General features: G+C 37.9%; 1 protein-coding gene across 11 annotated transcripts in view; it reads left to right on the top strand.

Annotated features, from left to right (window-relative positions):
* Window positions 1–23239, top strand: part of DOCK10 (dedicator of cytokinesis 10) — a 206410-nt gene that overhangs the window by 148112 nt on the left and 35059 nt on the right. For 9 of the 11 annotated variants that reach the window (XM_037849757.1, XM_037849756.1, XM_037849748.1 and 6 more), the window contains 14 exons: window positions 1157–1226; window positions 4482–4595; window positions 7894–7965; window positions 11240–11386; window positions 13979–14062; window positions 16340–16436; window positions 18040–18084; window positions 19875–20050; window positions 20177–20293; window positions 21415–21526; window positions 22245–22366; window positions 22456–22570; window positions 22669–22735; window positions 22948–22995. In XM_037849757.1, the coding sequence (XP_037705685.1) occupies window positions 1157–1226; window positions 4482–4595; window positions 7894–7965; window positions 11240–11386; window positions 13979–14062; window positions 16340–16436; window positions 18040–18084; window positions 19875–20050; window positions 20177–20293; window positions 21415–21526; window positions 22245–22366; window positions 22456–22570; window positions 22669–22735; window positions 22948–22995 (1386 nt within the window). The remainder of the gene's footprint in view (window positions 1–1156; window positions 1227–4481; window positions 4596–7893; window positions 7966–11239; window positions 11387–13978; window positions 14063–16339; window positions 16437–18039; window positions 18085–19874; window positions 20051–20176; window positions 20294–21414; window positions 21527–22244; window positions 22367–22455; window positions 22571–22668; window positions 22736–22947; window positions 22996–23239) is intronic. The other 2 variants (XM_037849753.1, XM_037849758.1) reach the window with 1 other exon arrangement.

The raw sequence follows: 23239 nt of genomic DNA, 5'->3' as shown, positions 1-23239 counted from the left end.
ACCCACTCCTCCCCACCATGCCCACCCCACCCCCGACCACTAAGCTATTCCCCAATTCCTTAATTTTGTCATTTTTTTAAGAACAGTATATAAATGGAGTCATGCAGGCTTGACCTTTTAGGTTTGACTTTTTCAACTTAGCATAATTCTCTGGAGATCCAACCAAGTTGTTGCATGTCTCAAACATTACTAATCTACTTGTGACTTTGGAAGTCACAATTTCCTCTCTATAGTGATAGTGTTTGGAATTAATTATGGAGTCATGTATTTTTGGTGTTCCATTTGTTAAAAATATTAGTCATAGTATTCTGGAAAAAAATAATTACTCTTGGTATTGAAATACTTTTCAGTACTTTCCCAACTTGCAGGCATATTATTAGCCTCTTTCAGAATGAGGGTTTTTAGCCTGGTTTTTCAAGTAAAGACCTAAAGCTCTGGAGAATTCAAGTATCTCTTAAGGCTCCACCACCAGCCAGTTTTGAACTCAAATTAAAAGCCTGTCACTGTGTCTTCAACTGCTGCTCTTTTCAGCATGAATGCATGTTCTGTGTTGATAAGACTCAGATGCTAGTTCTGTTGAAATTCTTAGATATTCCTGAGCGCTACAAACATGCAGCAACTGACAGTGTTAATATGGAAAAATTCAACCCTTAACACCACTGTTCTAGCAACCCTGACGCACTTAAGTGAGGGTAAAAACCCAGCATCATAGCCTAATTACTCTTACCAAAAGCATATAATAGTGCCTATAGTTTGGAAGGCAAGCCCCTATAAAATGGAGCATGACAATTAATTAGAAGCCAGGAGTTTTAAGACTTAATCGGGTACTAGAAATGTTCTGTTTTCCAAGAAGATAGTGTCAGCAAATTCACATACCATAATTAGCACATTCAACTGGGGCAAAAAGTCTCCAAGAGCACAATGCTTATATCTTACTGTCTAGAAATTTCAAGGTTTGAAATGGCCAATAGCTAATATTAATGTGGGGGTATCAAAAGCCCCGTAAGGGGATGGTGGTATCTGAAATAGATTCATTCATTCATTCATTTGTTCAGTAACTATTAAGTACCCAGTTGACCAAGCACTCCACTGACAAAGCAGAATGGTACTTTTCTGCTGCCTCCAGAAAGGCCACTGAACTGCCTTGCTTTTCCAGGGTTCTTACCGACATTGTGGCGAAGTGCCACGAGGAGCAGCTAGACCACTCTGTCCAGTCGTACATAAAGGTATGAAATCGCCACTGGGACCTTGGTCAGATCCCCTTCTGCTGTGTGGTTTGTCTCATTTCCTGTCTGCAATAAGTGGGAATTTCTCCCTTTCATTGACCAGTGCCCACCTCAGTAATATATTAAGCCTTCCCCTTAGCTACCTAGAATTCCATCTCTTTGCATTGATTGGCTAGAGGTATTTAGATGCATGAATGTATAAATAATGTGTAAAGTGCAAATGAATATTTATATTGACAAATAGGGGGAAGAAAAGGAGATGAAAACCAAAATATTTTCCTTTTGAAGTCAACATTACCAAAAAATGAGATTCCTGTGTACATTTAAGGAAGATTTATGCTGTTGGTTTGTTGAATGCTCTATGTTTCTTCTGTAATGTTTTCTTAGCTCTTTTTGTTGTTTTCTCAGGCATTATTTCATTTTCCCAGTTACTGTATATTTGTACCTGCTTCTGGTATGTTAAGTCCTTTATCTTCTGGCATGAACCACTTGCCCATTCCATCCGTGTGCACTGCTTCTTCAGTGTCCTTCACCAAAGTGTTCACTCGGAGATGTTAATATTCTCATTTCCAGTTGGCCTGTGAATTAATGCCAGTGAACTTGTGATGATGTTTGAACATTCCTACCTAAATAACATCTTATTTAGTGAAAAGAAGAAAGCCATCCAGAGACGAATAAAAGCACCTTACATTACCTTTTAATATAGAGAGGACATAAATTTCTATTTTTTTCTTAAATCTTTTTAAGACATAGATTTTTTTTTAATTAAAGAAAAGTTCCATATATTCTATATGTCTAGGTAGGTGGCTAGAAACCTGTAATAAACCCAAAATGCTCTTGTAAAAGGAAATTACTAGAAATTGCTTTCTTGAATGAACCCCTCTGAGATACCTTCTGTAGGGAATTTTTTTTCACAACTGTTTTATTTCTGTATATTTTTTTACCTGTCAGAAATTGTGGATGTGACCATCATTAAAATAGTCTAATATGCCAAAAATAGTTATTTCTCAGTAATTTACATATGGTATAATTTAAGCCAATATTAACTCCATTTCAATTGCAGAAAGCTGGTTTTGCCTACAAATGCCTTTTCTCTGTTTAAGACAAGGTCATAGCTTACTTTTATAGGGTACTGATGAATTTATCATTCAACAGAACTATCTAGAGAACTTTTCCCTTCTCAATAGTGAGCCCAGTTTTCCAGTTCAGTCTCCAAAGGTGACTGAGAAGAAGAAAATTCCTCAATCCATCTTATATACAGGCCTCTCCATTTCAGCAAAAGCATTATTTACCTCATTCCAATGGAATCATTGGATATTACATTAAGAATCTTCAGGGGTTGTGACTCTTTTTGTGAGAGTCAAAGCTAATTCCTTATGAGCACCACAACCTAGTGCTCCAGTTCTTTATCTGTGATGCTTTTGGAGAGGCAGTTTGGAAATACACCCTAATATGGCTTTTATTTTTGACCAGGAGGTCTGAAATATCCTGACAAGGCCATTTCATTTTGTAATCTAGGGGATTGCTGATTTCATTTACTTTGAAGTGGTTCAAATCCAGAAATTCACCTCTGTGGAATTTCAGGCTTCTCATAATCCCTATGGATATTTTAGTATAGCTATTTTAATATCTCTAAACCAAATACAGCCTAATAAATATACTCAACTTGCATTTTACCCTGGAAAAAGCCCTGCACTGGAAGGCAGGAGACTAAATTCTAGGCCAAGGTTACTAGCTAATGTGAGTAATCAGTCTCTCTAGACCTCAGTTTCCTCATGGTATGAGACATGACATCCCATAGGATGAACCAGATGAACATCCAGCTCTAGGATTCTGTGATTGGACAGCCTGACCTTGACCAAGGAGTCTGATTTTTTTTACCTTCAGTAGGAAAAATATATTTTTCAACATATTGATATTAAGTTCTCATACTTAAGAATATAACAAAAATTGATGACTAGTACCATTATGTGCATTAATAGCCTTGAAGGATGTAACAGTCAAGGCAATTCATATTTATTCAGAATTAAACTAAACACCATTTCAAGTTCAGTGATGCTAAATGCTTCTAACTCACCCCATCAACAGTATCCAAAACGTGCACATAAACCATGTATTTTTCAAAGATGTGTCTAAAGTCAATCTAATTAAATGCCATGGTTTATGGTGATTGTAGTGCTGACGTATTCTAGCTAAAATTTAAGATTAAAAATATTTCAGAGCTACTTGTAATGCCCGTGGGGCTAAATAACTGCATGGGATAAGCAAGTTGATGATGACTTCCCCAATATGAGTCATAATCCATGAGGGGGTAAATCTTTATTATTCTTGATTTTAGCTAGTTTCATACACCTGTTAGCTTTGTTCTTCTCCCCCAGAATGAATTAGGGCAACTTAGGTGCTGAGGTGCTACAAAGTTCAAAGCAATGGTTATAGATCCAGATGGAATGTGTCTCTGCTTTGAGCCAGTTTCTTGCCTACCTTCCCTCTTAATTACAGTGAAATCTGAATGGTGAATATCATGAAGAAATGTCTTTCTTGAGGGAACCAGCTCATAAGTAAAATAACATAGTTCTTTAACCACCATTTTATATTTGAAATGCATGTATGTGCATAAAATGATATTGATATCTTTACAAGACACAAAGAATTACTGAAAATTAAAACGATTACTTGCCCTTAGTGGTGCATGCCAAAACCAGCCTTCAGTAACAAAAACAAGTAAGCAGCATTTGTTATCTTACTGATGGCTAATGTTCATGAAACCCTTGATAGATATATCTAAGCATGGGATGATAGACACTGGGCTTGAAGGGGAGCTCATCTGCTGGCCTCTGGAGGGCACCTGCTTTCCCCACTTGGCTATTTGAGTGGGTGCTCTACCCCTTTCAGGATGAAGAATTGCTACCATGCCACCTGTTACCAGTGGAAGGAAGGAGAAGGGGAAATGTGCCCTATAAGTAGGTGGGTCAAAGCCCTCCTTGTTTCCTTGAACCTGATAAATTGCTCTCTGACTCTGTCTCTTGATTTCTACAAAAAGAGTTTCAAGGAGAGCATAGGTGAGCAAGGCCCTGCCTGTACAAAGCCCCAAATAGGAACAGGTGTGTGCTCCTCTTATTTTTGGGCTTTCATTTATTTCATGTCAAAATCCAGCAAGAGCAGATAATTTTGAGATATGAGTTATGAATGCAACATAATTCTTTGACACTCTCTTTGAAAGTATTTAATTTTATTCACTTTTTGGATTTTCTTCAGTTTGTCTTCAAGACCAGGGCATATAAGGAGAGAACTATACATGAGGAACTGGCTAAAAATGTGACTGGTCTCTTGAAATCAAATGAATCAACAACAGTAAAGCATGTTCTGAAGGTAAAGAATTTAAAGGTGGCCATTTCCTGTGGGTACTAGGGATGAGTCACTGTCACACATTGAAGATGACAGCATTAATTGATTTTTATAGATCATTTCTCTTACAGCTTCTAGCATAGGCTTTATATTGAAACTGTACATATAAAAATATGAAGTGAACAAGATCTATGTCAAGAGAATATCACCTGAAAAAGTAAGAGACCCAAGTTAAGCGTTTTGTCCTAAAAGAAGAATGAATCACTATGAAGAATGAACTAAAAGATTTAAAAAAAAAAAAAAAAAAGCTAAGTATAGCAAAGATAGAGTTATTTGGGGTTTTTAGGTGTAGAAAGAGGAAAGATATCAAGGAAGGATTAACAATGCTGTACTGATGATAATACTGACAACAGAGAGGAAGGGGAGTGACATCTACTCTTTGGCCCTGAAACACAGGCATTTGTGGGGACATAAAAAAAGAGATGGTGAGAAGCTTGTAAAAAGATAGGTTAAATTATTACTAAATGGTGAGTGCAGTTCCAAGTGAAAATTATCTCTCTCATGACTTGACAGACAGATGGTTCAAAGTAGCTAGAAGGGACACCAGAATCAATAAATGTCAGCATGAGTTTACTTAAGTCCCATTATCCTAGGCCAAGCAGTGAGGTTGTTTAAATTAGCCTGAGGTGTATATTCATTCAGTTTATTCAAAAGATAGCTTCTAAGTGCCCCCCATGTGTGAAGCACCATCTTAGTCACTTGGGATACATCAGAAAACAAAATAAAGATCCCTGCCCTTGGAGAGCTTGGGTTCTACTGGGGGAGAAAAACAATAAACTACAGACATAACAAAAAAGTAAATTATATGGTATTTTAGAAGGTGAAAAAATGTAGAACAGATAAGGGAAATTGGGAGTGCTGAGGGCAAAGGATGTGATTTTCACCTTTAAATAGTGCAGCAGTATACACCTCCTAGAAGAGGTAATACTTAGCAAAAATGGGAAGGAAATGAGGGAGCTGGTCAGGCAAATGTTCAAGTGGAACATTAAAGGTAGACAGAGAGACCTATATGACATCCTAAGGCAGTAGCACTGTTTTGTGTCTACACGATGGTGGTAGGGAGATCAGTGACCCTGGAGCCGGGGAGCAAAGAGGAGAGGGGGTAAAATGAAATCAGAGAATCATGGGAGCTCTGACAGGTGACGCAAGGCCTTGTGGGCTGCCAGTTAGGGCTTGCTGTCCACTCAGAGTACAACAGGAGGTCATTAGAAGGTTCTGAGCAGACGAGTGATGTGATATGATGTGATGTGACATTTGGTTGATTGCATGTTGAGAAAAGAGTGACAGATGAGGATGGAGGCAGGCCATTTGAGAGGGCTGCTGGAGAAGCAGCAACCTCAGGGCGGAGCCAAGTTTCAGGTCAAAGACAAAAGTGAAGGGACTGTTGCAGGAGAAGTTGATTCTCTGGATATTTTGTTGATTATGAACCCTCTATTCCAGATAATCTGGTGGATGAGTTTAGGAGATTGGAAGCAGCAGGGTATGGGGATGGAAAAGAGATATGTGGAGCCTACAGAGATTAGAGTGCAGGAGATGAGTTGGGGACTTCTTATTATGAGACAATTAAAAACAAAAGGCTGATTTGACTAGTCCTGGTGCACTCAAGACAAATAGTGGTTGACAAGCTGGAGTTTTGAAGGAGGGATGGATAGTGGTAGGTGTCTGTTGAATTAGGAGACAAATGTTGGCACATCTGGCATGTTGGTTAAAAATATCATTTTGGACAAGATGGGGGAAGGGGATTGTAACAGTGTGCCTTGGATTCATTAAACATTTCCAACAACATGACTTATGCTTCCAACAAGTAGCTATTTACATTTCTTTTTACTAAGTGAACCCTTCATTAAGCCAGAGATACCTCTTTAAACTTCAACCCCTTGTCTTTGTCAGTCTTCTGTGGCTAGGATTCTGTACTCAAAAAATCCACAGTAGCATTATTTGTGTCAGCTTAAAACTGGATAATTCAAATGCCCATCAACAGTACAGTAGATACGTAAATTGTGATTATATATATGATGTAGTGAAAATACAAGTCCTGAAGCTACATGCCTCAACAAAGATGAACGTCAGAACAGAGCTTGATGATGAAAAAAGTAATCACAGGAGAATACATACAGGATGGCTCCATTTATATGAGTTTCAGCAGCAGGCAATACTATTACTTAAGGATATAAGTATATGTAGCCAAATTCTGATGAACAAAAAATTCAAAATTGTTATCTGTGGAGAACAGAAGGGTGAAGATCTGGAAGATATATTCTTTAAACTGTTTATCTACAATATAAATGCTTTTGTATCTGGGACAAGCATCACCCTTGGACCCAGGATAGAGGAGCCCCATCCCGGGACATGCAGGCTGGAGGCTCCTGCTCTGGTCTTCTCCAGCTATGCCTCCCCACACAGAGCAAGGTGTGAGAGCAACCAAGAGAATATGCCCACCTTGAGCCCCTGCCTCCCCTCCTAGACCACATACCTTGAAACGGGTCCCTAGGAGCCCCTGCTCTAGGGCCTCAAGGCTGATTTCAAGGCCTACAGAGCCCTCTTTCCTGGGTCCATTCCACAGGGGGCAGATCTTGATGCATGAGTGAAACCCTAGACTGAAGAGCATTAGGGGAACTGTTTGCAGAGGGGGGCTAGGCTGTGGTCACATCTGTGCACCAGGGCCCAGAGATGTGAGACGAAGCCTCAGTGAGAAGAGGGGGTAGAGAAGGGACCTGCTCTCCCCACACTCCCACATTCTGGTACAGAATTTCCAAGTGGTTATGAGGTTGTATTTGTCAAGGTAGGAAAATAGAACATATTTTATTTGCCACTTGTAGCTTGACTTCCAACTTTTAAATATTTGGACACGTAGCCTTCCATTTGCACTCTCTTCCCTAGCTCTGGAAATGTTAGGGGTGGGCCTGTTATATTTCCATATAAAAAGTTGTATTTAATTTTGTTTAAGTAAGTGAATAAGTATTTCATGAGACTCCTGTCTCCAGAGGACTTAACATGAATCAACCTTGTCAAGTAAGCAGAAACCTTGTTTCAGATTAAACACTTTTTAAGAGAGTTGAGGAAATGAAATACCTGACATTTACTTTTTCCATTAGAACTCTGATAAAGGTCATGCTAATATAATGGGGAGTAGTTCTGATGCATTTAGTTTCAAAGCATATATTTTAAGATAAGCATTATGTAATAACACAAATCATTAAAAAATAGAATTACCATTTTATGATAGCATAATAAATTTTTGATTATCATTTTTTCCTAATAGCATTCTTGGTTCTTCTTCGCAATTATCCTAAAATCAATGGCACAGCACTTGATTGACACAAATAAAATTCAGGTAAGATCATGGGTAATATGATATTATCCTACAATTATGCTAATGAATATGCTCTCATTAGTTCCATTTTTATTTGCTTGGTAAACCTTAGCAATTCATGTTAATTGCTTTTTAAGTAGGAGAAATGATCATGTGTGTCAGAAGCAGATGCCAGGGTAAAATTAGATGTGCCAAAGATTTATTGGGGAAGATGCCTGCAAAGGATAAAAGGCACAAGAGAAAGGAATAGGAAGGTCTAACACCTGTGGAAGCAGATTGGGAAAAAAGAAGGACTGGTTAGAAAGACCTCATAGTGAGTTTTAGCTGGGCCTATGGGCACCTAGAGAGCAAAGACTTGCTCATTAAAGGGGTCCTGCATTGGCAGAAATGGCCTGGCTCTAGTACCCTTGCAAACTCAGTTATTGACTGGGAACAGCTTGGGGAGAGCATAACCTTGGCATGAATGATTGGCTGGATCCCAAAGATGTAGCCTCTAATTCCACTCCTCCCAGTAGATTCTCTTTTGGAGGGATGTCTAAGCTAGGCACATCCATTGTTGCCTTAGTCCACACTTTGCACTGCATAGTGCATATTTTCAGGAATTAGTTCCTCCACTGTTCCCATGGACCTCTCTTCCTCAACGGACTCAGAAGAGGGAGGCTAGTGGGAAAAACTGCAGCCCCCATCACTGCAGTTGGTCTTAGAGCCCTTCTGAAGCTTAAGTGGTACCACATGACCTCTGTTGTTTTGGAGTCCCAGCATCCCCATGGCTGTGAGTGAACCATCTCTGTGGCTGCAGAGGGGACACACCACTAAACTTCTTAGTGATGCTGCTTGCCACTCACCTTGACCTTGGTGATCGGTGTGTCCTCTGGGCCTTCCCTTGGATAATCCTCTGCTAGGGCCTGTGATCTCAATTAATACATCCATTCCTGCATGCCTGCTTCCCTCAGGTTCTTTATTCCCTCCTCTATCACTTGCCAGGGCAACGAAGGCATTTTCAGTTTACTTAAATTTGGCTATCTCCAGGCTTCAAGAGACACCCTAGCAGTAAGTTGCCCATACCCTGAGGTCTTGTTAAATCCCATGTCCCAATTAAGTGTCCCCAATCAATGAATTCTGGCTTGTCCACCCTTACATTCAGACTGCCTCCATCAAGCCCCCTCAAAATCTAATCTCAGAATCTCTTTGCTCCTGCTGGTACATGTCAGCTAATCCTTGCAGTTCCTTCGAGTATATCCTCTTGCTACCTTATTAGCCCAGCAAATTCCCAGTTGGGTTATGATGGAATTTAACTGCAGTTATTGGCCTGCGCATCAAGAGAAGAGGGGAGGACAGCTCCTGAGGGGTTTGCCTATTGCCTTGTAGAGAGGCATTTCTAGTGTCTTCCCACATGAGAGAAGTGCTAACTCTTAAGAGGGGAGATGGGGCACTTCTACCAGCTCTGAGGGTTCAGGGAAGTCTACAGAGCCACCATCCTTGGGGAATTCACCCAGATGCCCCACCATGCTTCCAGGCCCCAGGTGTTCCCAAGCATGGCCCTGACCCTAGCAGAACACATCTGCCCTGGCTGAACATTTAATCTTCTCTGGAGTTCCATAACTCATAACTATTAATTCCTCTGTTTGTTCTTCAGCTGTGTCTGCTCTCCTACTGCAGGAGATAAGAGCCTCCTGTCACGGAGGAAGAGAAAAATGTAACACAAAATTGAAATGATTCATATCTCTCTGTCGTTAAGTTATCCGTGAGTCAGGCAACTTCACCGTTGTATTCCTTGTTCTTCCACAACCAGTTAGACGATGAAGACGCTTAATGTCTCAGAGCCTGTTACCTCATGTGTAAAAAGAATGGATTGAACTAAAATCCTCTCCAGTTCCCACCAGTACTCATCTGCTCAAATAGCCAGGTGACGAAATACTGCTGTGAACAGCCTAGAAGAAATGAACTGCACATGGACAACATCATCGTGTCTTAGCAGTTCATCTTCGGTGATTCAAGTTGACTTTCCATGTTCCTTTCATCTTTAGTAGCAGTTGCCACATTTCAGTTTTCTTTCAGGGCAATTTTCTAACCATCTCTACCTATTATGGTAGGAAAAGATCTGAGCTCAAAAGCCTTCACACTAAACTTCTCTCAAGCTATTTGCATTTTCTTTCTTTTCTTTTTGTTTTTAAATTGTGAGGTGAATGGCTTTCTCTGCCGTTCACTTTCATCCACCAAGAAGTAAGTCTGGGAGATGTGAGGGCTTCAGGTCTGTTGCCTGGATTAGCCATCTGAGGGGTAAGTGTGGTTGGGCGGATGGCTCCTACATGTGACCCCCGCTTTCTCAGGAAGGGGGGTTCCTGTTTCCTGGGAACAGCTGAATGTCTTCTCAACACTCATCTCTTGGAACAAAAGATTCATTGAACCAGTTAAAGCTTTTGTTTCCCATCACCGTCTGTGTTCTTAACACAACTCCCAAAAGCCTGAAATTCAGCTCGTGCATTCTGGGTGTACACGTCGTGACCTCTGCCACACCATAGCCCCAGGTCTTCTCCGTGTGTCAGCTCTGCAGCTCAGGGGTCAGGCTGTCACCTCACTTCCCTTCCTCCCCTGGCTTAAGACAGAAAATCCATGATCCCCAGTCCAAGAATTCTTCGACCATGAGCCTTCAGGATATACTTGCAGAGAACTGAGGAAGTTAAAAATATTATTCATGTGTTTATCACATAACACATCTTTTGAGTTCAGAGTGGGAATGGGGGAAAAAAGGGAGTAGTAGAAGGAATATCAAAGCCCAAACTATTAATCCGTATCCATGTGAAGAAATGTCAGCATTGACGTGTTCAATGGATCTTAGTGGACTAAGGTTTTTAAAGTGATTGTTGCTTTCCTGAAGGTTAACTGTTTATTCCTATTGTCCAAGGCATATGGGGCAGAATAAAAAAATGGTGTACATTGTTAAATTGCTCAGATTTATTTGTTAGCTTGGTTTTATTTCAACGATAAACTTTTAATATATATAAATAATGACCATAGAGATACTATGCATGATGTCCTGGTTAACTGGTTTAAAAAAATAACAAAAGCCAGTACAAGCCAGCTCCAGCATCCCACTATTAAATCTCTATCTATTCATTCAATTCCTGTAACTTCAGCTTCTATTTTATTTCTGCTTCTGGGTTTTTAAAAGGACTCTGGTTTTATTTGACAATATATACAATGAAGTAAGTCTTCTAGTTGTTTGGTACCCCCTGCCCCCAAGATTTGTATTCCACATGCCACATTATAAAGAAATAATCCATTCTTTCCTTAGCTTTCCAGAGCTCAAAGATTTCCAGACTCTTACCAAAATGAAGTGGACACTCTCATAATGGTCTTTTCTGACCATGTGATTTGGAAATACAGAGATGCTCTTGAAGAAACAAGAAGGGCAAACCAGAGTGTTGCCAGATTCCTTAAGGTACAGTTACACAAGATCATATTGCTACTCAAGCCTCCATGACAGTGGGTGTGAGATATTCTAAATCTTAATCAATTCACTTCTCATTTATGATGAAGGGTCAAAACCAGAACTATTAGATGAATACTTTCATCTGCCCCTCTTTCATGCTTGAAATACTTTTTAGTTTTTTTCCAATTTGGAATCTCATTGAAGAAGGACTGATGTTGAATAAAAGTGACAATTTGAGTGTTGTCACAAATCATAGTACTTCTAAATGTTTTTCTAGAGAAAAATGAAATTTTGAAAGGAGAAGCTGCTCCATGGTAATATTATTCTCTCAGGCATTTCCATCCTTGAAGTGATGTTCTGGATTGGCTGTAGCTCTAGCAATGATGCTGTATAGCACTTTGGATAAATCTTTTGGAATTTATTATTTTTGTAATAATATCACCCCCAGGCTCCTTTTCACATGATGAAAAGACCACATGCTAATCACACAAAAAGAAAATTATCAATTAAAATGTTGAAAAGCACTTACAAAACTGGATATATAAGGGTATTAGTTATAGTTCTTTGGATTACAGGCATCTGTATTGAAAGTCAGGAAGAAGTTAACATTCAGAATTTTGGTATTAAATTTTAAGAGAAAATGCACTCAACCAGAAAAATAATGTTTTTCTTTTCTTTTTTCTTTTGTCCAACTATTGATTACTGTAAACTTGATCAAGCCACCTTACTTGTATTTTTATGTTAGTCACCAGAACATATTGAGTGGATATGAGAATATATAAATAAATCTGGGAAGTGGCAGTTGCTTTCTCCTACCCTGGACAGGTTTGCAGACAGGACCCACCAACCCCTCCTCTGTTGAGTCAAAGGGCCCTTCACGTCTTCTTCAAAGACTTCCCCAGGGTTCCTTTACTCCTGCTGTTTCTTGGGCAGTTTCTAGAACCCACAGATGTACTTGAGTGGTCTTTTTTTCTCTGCAAGGTAAGACCCAAGGCCCCTTCTCAACAGGAAGCAGAGAACAGAGTTCTTCTGGAAAGAGCTCTCCATGCTGGGGATATTCTGAGGGTGACCTGATTGGAACTTCCTCCTGAAGTTTGGATATTATCCTCTGATGGCCTGGAAGAATTTGGTGCCCAAGCCAGGATCGAGCACAGGGAAGAAGGCACAAAAGCCCATCTTCCTCCCCCCACCCTTATTGTTCTACACCTGCTGAGCCTAACATAATTGTGTCCCCTTATCCCCACTGTTCTACTGGGAGATGGGAGAACACAGGAGCCATTTACATTTTACTGAATGGAGAGCTAAGAAAAGAACTAAAATTCATCTTAAAAATAAAAACTTAAATGAGGCAATATACTAACCCAGTAATGAATAGGTACATAAACTTCTAAACTTAACAAAACTAAGAAAAAGGAAAAATGGAAGAGAAAAACAAAATTATAAATGACCTAACCATTGAAAGAACATCATTAGAGAAAATAGCACTTATTTACACATGGTCATACTTTTATGGGAGAATTTCCACTTGGCTTACTAGCTATACACTTTCTGAGAAAGGAAAGTTGTGAGTAAAATTGAGGAGAGATTCAAAAAAAATGCAAAACCATTGCAATGAATGATAATGGAAGCTTGGACAAGAAGGAAGCCTTCTGCATATATTTGCTACCAAAATTGTCCCAAGTTGTTTATGTGCTCATGCATGGGTAGATGGATAGAAAGAAACTAACACACTGGGATGAGCCCACATGGTGATCTGCTATAATGCCTCTCTAAGGTATTGAGTCAGCAAGTATGACCCATGCCTCTTACTCCACACTTATTCAGTGCAGTCATTGGCCACTATAGCTTATTTATTGGTTACCAGTGCCATCCATCTTTTGGAAAGAGAAAGAGCAGGTACTGTGCCAACTTGTCTGTATCCTCCAAATCTACCTACCATTTAAGACTCACCATATTAAAGTTGAGAGACTTTAATGACAGAATAAGAGGGAGAGTGAGCAACTCACTGATAAAATTCTCAGGATTTCCTGTCTACATGCTTCAAATTCAAGCTGTCTTAGCTGAACAGGAGAAAAGCTATATTATCAAAGGAGGCCAGGGAGATTTAAAAGACTTTCCTAACCCATCTGTACCACCCCAATTCCTACACAGTGTTGTACCACAAAGAATCTCAACCCCAAGAAGCATGGAATCAGTTACTAAAAAAAAAATAAAATGCAACTAAATGGTTAAAAAAAAAATATATATATATATATATATATATACACACACACACACATATACACAAGTAGAAGTGAAAACTTTCTGTATAAAAAGGAAAGGGCTATAATAGTTGCTTGACAAACTCCAAATGATGTTTTATAAAAATTAATATGCTAAATATGTTTGCAACTGTTGGGGTTGTGTATTATATCCAATATTTTAATTAGTTGCCTGTGTGGATGAATGCTTAAACCTATTTAAAGATTCTGCAAATTTACTACATATCATGTTTAGTTAAATGTTAATCTAATTCAATCTATTTAATCAGCTTTTCTAAAATCCTTAAATATTCTTGAAGTAAAAAAAAATGTTTGAATTCAGAGTTTTGTCCTTTTTTAGCGCTGCTTTACATTCATGGACCGAGGATTTGTGTTTAAGATGGTTAACAATTACATCAGCATGTTCTCCTCTGGTGATCTCAAGGTAAGAAACATGTACAGGAGTAATTGTTTTCTTAACTATGGCATTCTGAATGAATGATGGGTCTCTGTATGTATCTGGCTAGAACATTAACCTATCTACTTTGAGTATCAAAAATAATAATTTCTATACCAAAAAGAGGCAGAGTTTTAAAATGGTTCATCTGCTGAGTGAGTCTTCCAATTCCTTCCTTAATGGGGGATGAGAGTGAGGAACAAATGTCTTTATATTTTCATTTCTGTTTCCTATGGGTGGTAAAAGTTAGTTACTCTTTTTGGTTGCCATTCTTGGAGTCCCATATGCCCAGCGCTGCTTGGTTTTTGCACTGAAAGTCCAAAAAAAAAACTCCTTCAGTTCTGGGCAAACCAATACAGCTGGTCACCCTACCCGGGCAGGAGGTACTGGTGGGAAAGATGGGGAGGCATTAGTGACTCCAGAGCAGTGGTTCTCAAAGTATGTTCCCAGAATAGCACAGCAACAGCAACTGGTAACTGAACTGCTGGGAGTGGGGCCCTGAAATCTGTGTTTTAACAAAACTTTCAGGTGATTCTTCTGCCCTCTCAAGTTTGAGAACCGCTGAGCTAGAGTAAGGCATATGTTGGCAGGCCCTAGTGTAAAGTAAGACTGGAAATGAGCCAGAGCATGAAACTTGTTATATCAGTTAAGGTTCTTTGGGTTGCAAGCAACAGAAACTGACTCCAGTCTAAGCAAAAGAGAATTTATTGGATGGGTATTGGGATTAAATAACATTTATAAAACAGCGGTAGAACCAGACCTGGAAAAGAGCAGGGGCCAAGGCAGTTCCAGAGCACAAGAATAATTGCAAAAGAGGAACAGTTTGGCCAGGGTGTTGTTGCTGCTGCTGCTTAAATGAGTAGGCAGGTAGCATTTTCCTTCTCTTGGCACTCGGCTTACACTCCACAGAGGAAGCGTGATTGACCTGCCTTCGGTCACATGCCTGTCTTTTAAGGAAGGAGGTCAGGGCTCCTGGATTTATAGTTCCCCTTTACCCATTGGGGAGAGGTATGTCCCCAAAAGGAATTATCTGGGTGGCAGGGGAACAAGTATTGGGAAAGAATAATGGATAAGGTCAAAAATAAATGATAATATTTTATGTCATCCTTAGGAGTCTGAACATCATTTTTTGGGCAGCAGAGATTCACTTTTCACCACAAGAATTACATAATTAAATGTCAGTTGGTTTTATTTGAGAATCCAGTTCTCACTCTAAATACTTCCTTGAAAGGATACTCTTCCTTGGTGCACCTATTTTGCATGAAATTAGCAGAATATCCATTTAGATATAATTATAGTAGACTTTAGTTATATATTTTTTCCAAAGACCAATTATAATGTTCTCAATGAAGAATAATTTCACTTATATAGTGAAATTAATTAATTAAAATTAATATATAATTTAATATATATTAATTTTAATATATATTGATTTAATTTATATTAATTAATTTAATATATATTAATTTTATTTACAAAGGATTGTGTCAGATACTCTCCTTGTTGGAAATGACAGTATTTGAAACCATTGACTGAAGTTAACACAGAATGTAATTCCAAACTACCTGGGCAAATGGAATATATTTATTTGATTAACTGATGTTAGTTAGTCTTTAAAAATGATTACTTAGCATACACGAGAGTGAAAATAGAAAATGTGGCTGTTCTTGACACATGTATTACAGTTGTCTTAGATGATATGTAGACTCCATTTTACACTGTCCTAATCCAAACTATAATGAAAATATAGACTTGTTCAGAAGGGCAGGGAAAAAGAAGGCGAATTAGACGATGCACTCCAAGAACAAGTACAGAGACTGATACAATTTTGGATGATCTGCACCATTGTCTTCCTTAGCTCTGGCTCATAGGAGCTGACTGTGGTGGTCTGGTTTATGATGTGAGTACAAGTCTAAATCTTTGTACCTGTGGCAAGGCAGTATTTATCTCAGAGTAAACTTGCCATGAGATAAGCTGAAAGAGGAGAAAGGCATGGCGAGGCAGGATCATACATATCTCAGTGAAGCTCAGTGTAGGTACAAATGGGATCATTGCCTGAGGAGACGGTGACCAATCTCCAAAAATAGGGAGCCTAACTCCATTTCCCACTTTCGAGGGACAAAAACCTTTAGTTGTAACAATTATCTCATGGTCATACAACAAATAATTACATCTTTTTGGGCATAAGATTCAAGTGCAAAGTTTTTGTTTTTGTTCACTTTCTTGGCTTGTAAATAATAGTCAATCAGTTTGCCTCTTTTTCAGATGTTATGCCAGTATAAATTTGATTTTCTTCAAGAAGTATGCCAGCATGAACACTTTATTCCTTTGTGTCTCCCCATAAGATCAGCAAACATTCCAGGTAATCAGTCTCAGAATTGTCATGTGTCGGTACAAAGTAAGGGCTTTTCTTTGTTTGTTTTGCCTGTTGTCCGCTTGTTGTTCTTTGCCTTTTTTCTCAGCCACAGTTTTATCTGAAGTTGTCACATGAGCTTCAGACCCAGGCAACCAGATTAAAATGCAGAGGTTGTTGGCATGTAGTATTTAATGCAGCTCTGTTTTCCCAATTTTTGCCCATGTTTCTCATTTCATTTAAGAGAAAGCCAACAAAATAACAAAATTTGGTCATGGTAAATTAAAAAATGCTACCGTAGACCCATACCGTCTTCCACCATATGGCTGGCTCCAAAAGACAGTTTTCCTTTGATTTTGAGACATATAAAGACAGGGAAGAACTTGTGAGTATAAATTCATTTAAAACTATCAATTAAAATGTGCATAATTATGTTAAAATGTAGTTCCTCAAAATGAGTTGTACAAAGAAAACTGATACCTTGGAAGGAAGGAAAGGAGGAGGAAGGGAGGGAGGGAATGCAACAGTGTATAAGTATTTGACACCTCTGAGCCAAAGAGAGAGGTTGGGTGCACAGGTAAGAATGGCTTTGCATTTTGTTTACTGTACTTAATGTGGCTTAAATAGTTTGCAGAAAATATTTCATTCATTACTTTTGAGATAGATTATAGATAGATGATAGATAGATAGATAGATAGATGATAGATAGATTGATAGAAAGATAGAAAGGGACATAACCAGGAAGATTGTGGTAGAGAATGAGCATCAGAAACGAAGCAAAAATCAGGACACAGAGAATTCTAAAATAATTTAGGAACTTGAGGTACTTTACTTCTAAGCAATGAATAGAAGCAATGCTTAAGCAATGAATAAGCTATTCACAAGGAGCAATTTTGATGTTCATGAAAAGCGGAAACTAGCATGGTAAATTATAGCTGGCACTAATATTTTGGAGGGAAAGGGGGTGGGGAGGTAAAGTAAATTGTCGTGCCTATACAGGTTTTGCCATTTTATTCTTAAATATAAGCTCTGGACATTTTTCTATTCTTCTAATTTATGAAGCATATTTAATCCAAATGCCTTTATAGAAAAAAGGTAGAAATGTTATTTTGAATAGTGAAGTGTTTAGGACTTGTTTTGTTTTGGATTTGGATTTGCTTTTGTTTTTACAAACCAGTTGCCGTATTATTACCGGGTTAACCGAGATTGTTAGGATACCCAAGAGGACCAAACCTGCATTTGTCCATTTTGATACCAATTGTTTGCTTATTGTCGATTATTTAGGAAAAGGCCTGATGGTCTCTTTGTGGATCTGATATAAACAGTGAAAATAAAAATATATACGTCATAACAAGTAGATTTCTAAAAGAAAAATAGGTGCTCAAATGGAAAGCTAAGAATTAAAAGAAATTCTGTTTCTTGACATTTAATTTCAGGGAAACAAATAAACAGCATAAGTTATTCTTCTTGGAAGACAAAGCAATAATAAAGAGATGCATTTACATCTTAGAACAATATATTTTAATTTTCCAATATACCTAGTTTAATAAATAAATGTATGCATCTGAGTATACATATATCCAACCATTTTGTTTATTTATATTAAATTCAGATCCTTTGACACCTTCAGAAGCAACTCAAGAATTACATGCATCAGGTAAATAATAATATTTTATATTATCTAAATATTGAGCCCTGTTATAATTTGATAACATTGTGAGATAGACACTGAGAAATCCAATGAGGTATACTAGCTGTGACTACATATTTCCAATTTCCTGGTGCTAATAAATAACCATATATTTAATATCATATAGTCAAAGTATCCAAAAATTAGACTGAAATTTTCTCTTGTCACAGATAATTTAATAATTCCCTATCTTGTTCTTTCATACTTTATTCTCCAATGCTTGATATTTTTCAACTTCCCAAAGCATCTGAAATTTCCTTAGAGGATATCATAAATAAAATCCCCAGAAATACATAATTACTTCATTGTTCAATGTAACTAGCTTTCTTTCATCTATTTATTTTGATAAGCCATGACATGGTTTGAGCTATCTTTTCAAGATTGAAGTAATTAGTATCATATAAGTTTCTAAGTTAATTCCTTAAAGTAGTCTGGAAAAATCTTTTCTCTGACCCTTGATTGAGAATTTAAAAGTTTGGTTCCATTTTTGACCCCTCAGTATCACTCCTCTTTCACTGAGAAATTTATTTAACCAAACCTTCCGCTCTTAGTTTCCTGAAATGTTCACATTTCCTGAACATTCGGTAGCATCTTTGTGAACTGAAAATGTCAAAATATTTAATTTGCTCCTAGTCAGTTTTGAACTGGAAATTCTAGTTCATTATATGAGTCATAACTACCTTACAGGTGGTCCTGAGAATTAAGTGGGATAATGAATCTACAGTACTTAGCCCAGCATTGACACATGGTACATACTCTATAAGTGGGAGGCAGTATTACTGTCAACAGTTGTAGTTATGAAGCACATGGAACAATTCTGAATAAATCCAGTATTACCAGAAGTTTTAATATTCTCTTCTCCATTATTCAGGGTCAAACTTCCACAGCCTCCTTTGAGTTTCCTCTAGCCTTCCTCCCTCACATCCTCCAACCCACTTGTCCTGATGATTTTACTTCTACTACCAGGTTCCAGTACTCGGCCCAGATGCTGTCTCGTCACCTCTCTTGTCCCATTGCCAGAGCCTCCTGCCCGGTATCACTCACCCAGCATCTCTCTATAGTCCAATTCTTTATATCCTACTTCCATATTAATAAATTAATAAAGCACAAGTCTAAGTGAGCCACTGGTCTCAATAGCCATTAGTGACTTCATATTTCCTACAGAATTAAGGAATTAAGAGCACATAGTAGAGGGACATAACCACCAGCTAAGGAACCTGCACCTCAGTCCCTCCATCATCTAGCCCCAGCGTAACTCTCAAGCCTTAATACTTACTACTCCTTTTTGCCCACTGCTGTTACTGGGCTGCCACATACCTGTGCTTTCAGAAAGTCTGTGCCATGGAATCCTATCCCTTTTCCTCTCCACCTCTTGTCCCCCCACAATTCTCTGCATCTCTCAACCCTACCCATTCTCAAAGGCTCCTCTCAAAGCATTCCTTCCAGTAACATTTCCTGATTCCTCCAGAGAAAATATGTTCTCCTCCTCTCAACTCCTACATATAATTACTTATACATGCTTCATTTATGGAACATAACAGTTGACACGATGTATTATTTGTTTGTGTACACAGCATATCTGCCTATTTTACTGTCCTTGAGGACAGAACATAGGTCTCACCTCTGTAGTAAGACTGTAATACTGAATCTCTCTGAGTAGTGGGAAGGATTGATAGTAGTTGATTGATAAATCTATCTGGATTAAAAGGTGATTATTTGATTTTCAATAACATGAGTTCTTTGCTTTCCCCACAAAGACATGCCTGAATATTCAGTTACAAATGAATTTTGCCGCAAACACTTCTTAATCGGAATTCTGCTCCGAGAAGTTGGCTTTGCTCTGCAGGAGGACCAGGATATCAGGCACTTAGCTTTAGCTGTCCTAAAAAACCTAATGGCTAAGCATTCAGCTGATGATCGATACAGAGAACCAGTAAGTGACCTTCCTTTCTCCCTTCCCTAAACACCATTTAATGGCTCACTGCATTAAATGCATATAAAACTTACAAGCCTATTGATTTTTATGTGAATCATTTCTTTCGGCTACCTTTTCCCCTAGGAAAAGCAAGCCCAGATAGCAAGTTTATATATGCCTCTCTATGGCATGCTTCTGGACAACATGCCAAGGATTTACCTGAAGGACCTGTATCCTTTTACAGTTAATACATCTAATCAGGTAACATTGCAAATAAAATGTTGCAAAATTGTATTTTAATGAAGAGTTTGCCTTATTTCTATTTTTGCCCTGGCTGGCCATTTTGCCCAATTGTGAGCAAACTAGAGAATAAACACTTCTTGCAAGGTATTTTGAGATGTTTACATCAGCATCATTTGTTCTAGATTGGTCACCCTTAGCCTTCCACCTACTCCTTCTCTTCAGCATTTTTTGTTCATTTCCCTCTGTCCTCTGCTCCATCTGCCAATTCTCTCCAGTTTTTGCTGGGATCCTTTGCTGCCTTCATGGCCCATCATCAGTGTGCCCCACTCCACCTCCCACCTTTCTGCATCTCCTTCATGCCCACCTGGTGTTAGGACAGCAAGTGCCTGGTAACAGTCCCGGCATCGGAGTGGCCAGTGGGCACCCATCCTCCACTGAGCCATCATGATGATTGCATAACATCGCTGTGTTCAGATTCCAGACAAATTAACACACAGCTGAATCCAATAATAATAGAAGCTGTTGCTGTCTAGCAGTTAGGAGCTATGCCTTTGGAATTTTTTTTTTGGGGGGGGACCTTTTACAAATCCCAGCATGATGAGCTTCTATTTGTGTGATTTTAGATAATTTATCCAACCTCTTTAAGCTTCCATTTCCTTACTTATAAAATGGGATAAAATACCTATCACAGGAATACTGTGAGGATTAAACTGTAGAATGGAAAATACTTATCATAGAGCCTGGCACATAAGAAGCATTTAAAATCTAGTTGTTAGGAATACTAATAGACATAATATAATCCATGATAATATTAATATATGTGAATCTATTGTAATATACATAATAATATATAACTCATGAATATATCAACCATTCTAGCCATTTATTCTATAGCTGAAAGATAGTTTCTTCAAAATTATAAAAACAAAAATCACATAGGAAATCAAGTTGTGACTAAAAATATGGTATGACTACTCATTTTCACTGCCTACTTTGGCAGAAGACCTTTTGCTGGAATTTAAAAGATCAAGATCAAGTTAAATACCATCCAATTGAAAGTGTAATGAAGAAGACATATATGCATTTATGGTGTTGAAATATTGCAATTCCCATTAGTCTCTTCTGCACTTTGAGTACAGGGGTCTAGAGATGACCTAAGCACGAATGGAGGATTTCAAATCCAGACTGCAATGAAACATGCAAACTCCATGGATACATCATTTTCTAAAGATGTTTTAAATTCCATAGCAGGTACTTGAGATGTTATAAGCATTCTTGTGTTTAACACCCATCTGTATTTACACTGTATATCACTGTGCTTTTTACCCAATCCATCATTCATTATCCATAATCTTTATGGCAAGCACACCACATTTATACAGCTGAAGAGTATTTTTTACACATTTCTTTGAGTGCTGTCCAATTTTTACTTAACCTTCTTTTTTACTTGGCTTAAGGAGCAATCTATTTAGATGTTATCAAATTGCTTCATTCTGGAAACACTCTTTAAATTTTCATTGCATACAGCCTTTTAAAGTATAATAGCTCTTCAACTTCAAAGATTATTTTTAAGAGCTATTTTGGAAATGTCACTATAACTTCTTACCAACTGTCAAAAGTTGCAAACTTCTTCTCCAGAAGTATTCTTAGGAACTTTTATTAAAATATTTTTTAAAGAGGAAATATTTTTCTTTTAAAAGTTTCATAAAAAAACAAAGGAGCAAGCTTTCCTTTGTTTATTTCCATTTATAATGACCCAGATTTTCTTAAGTTCTTAATGTTGGCATGGTCATTGTAATAATACTACAAATATTGCATATTTTACTGTCACTCCCAGAATCTATTATGTTAACCTTTCTCAACACTGCTACCACCTCAATAATCAACATCCTTTTGGTTGATCATTTTAGCTTTTTTTTTTGTACCATACATCTCATTACCATATGTGTGCTGTGGCTTGTGTTTACAGCATTTTCATCAATAGCTATTTCTACAGTGAACCATGCTGATTCCAGAGCATCATTAGCGAGTCTTGACTCCAATCCAAGTACCAACGAAAAGAGCAGTGAGAAAACGGACAACTGTGAAAAGGTATAACTCTCCTCCCAAACTTACTCTTATTATTACAAGTCAAAATCTCCCATTCTCACCCAATCCCTGTCGGTTCTTTAATTCCATAGATCCCAAGGCCCTTGTCTCTGATAGGCTCAACACTTCGATTTGACAAGTTAGATCAAGCAGAAACCAGGAGCCTTCTTATGTGTTTTCTTCACATTATGAAAACAATTTCAGAGGGTAAAAAGGGCTCTTTTAAAAATACTTAAAAAAAAAAAAAAAAAAGAAAAGAAAACTTAATTTCAAAGAGTCTCATGCTGCGTGATGTTTCCTTTCAGAGACCCTGATAGCCTACTGGCAGAGAGCACCCAGTCCAGAAGTATCTGACTTCTTTGGCATCTTGGAGTAAGTTCTAGAGTCTACATTTTCTTCACATTCTTCAAAATAATTCACTCTACCATCCTTCATTGCAAGTACCCATTCGGTGAATTATCTATCAATACTCATAAATAAAAGATTTAAAGAAAGTTTAATATTTTTCTTTTAAAATGTTTGGATGAACAGTTTGTTTACATAAAAGGTAGGAATAATTAGAATTTGACATTTTTTCTTTCTAGCGTCTGTCTTCAAAATTTCAGATACCTAGGAAAACGCAATATAATAAGGTAACATTTTTTAATTCCAATAAGATAATCTGGTCTTTTTAAAATAGCTGTGAGATGTACATATATCAGGTTAGGCTTAAAATATATGTTAGAAATCTTAACATGCAAATCAGGATTGATAGGTTGACCTCACCCTAGAGAAGTTTGAAGTTTGCCCTATACTCATAGTAGTTCTAAGGCGAGTTAAAGTTGTCTATGGATGAAAGCACAAAAATAAACATTTCTAAAAGGAAACCACACTTCA

The sequence above is a fragment of the Choloepus didactylus genome, chromosome 9, assembly GCF_015220235.1.
Source record: "Choloepus didactylus isolate mChoDid1 chromosome 9, mChoDid1.pri, whole genome shotgun sequence".
Classification (NCBI taxonomy): Eukaryota; Metazoa; Chordata; class Mammalia; order Pilosa; family Megalonychidae; genus Choloepus; species Choloepus didactylus.
This window is presented reverse-complemented; position numbering and strand designations above follow the sequence as displayed.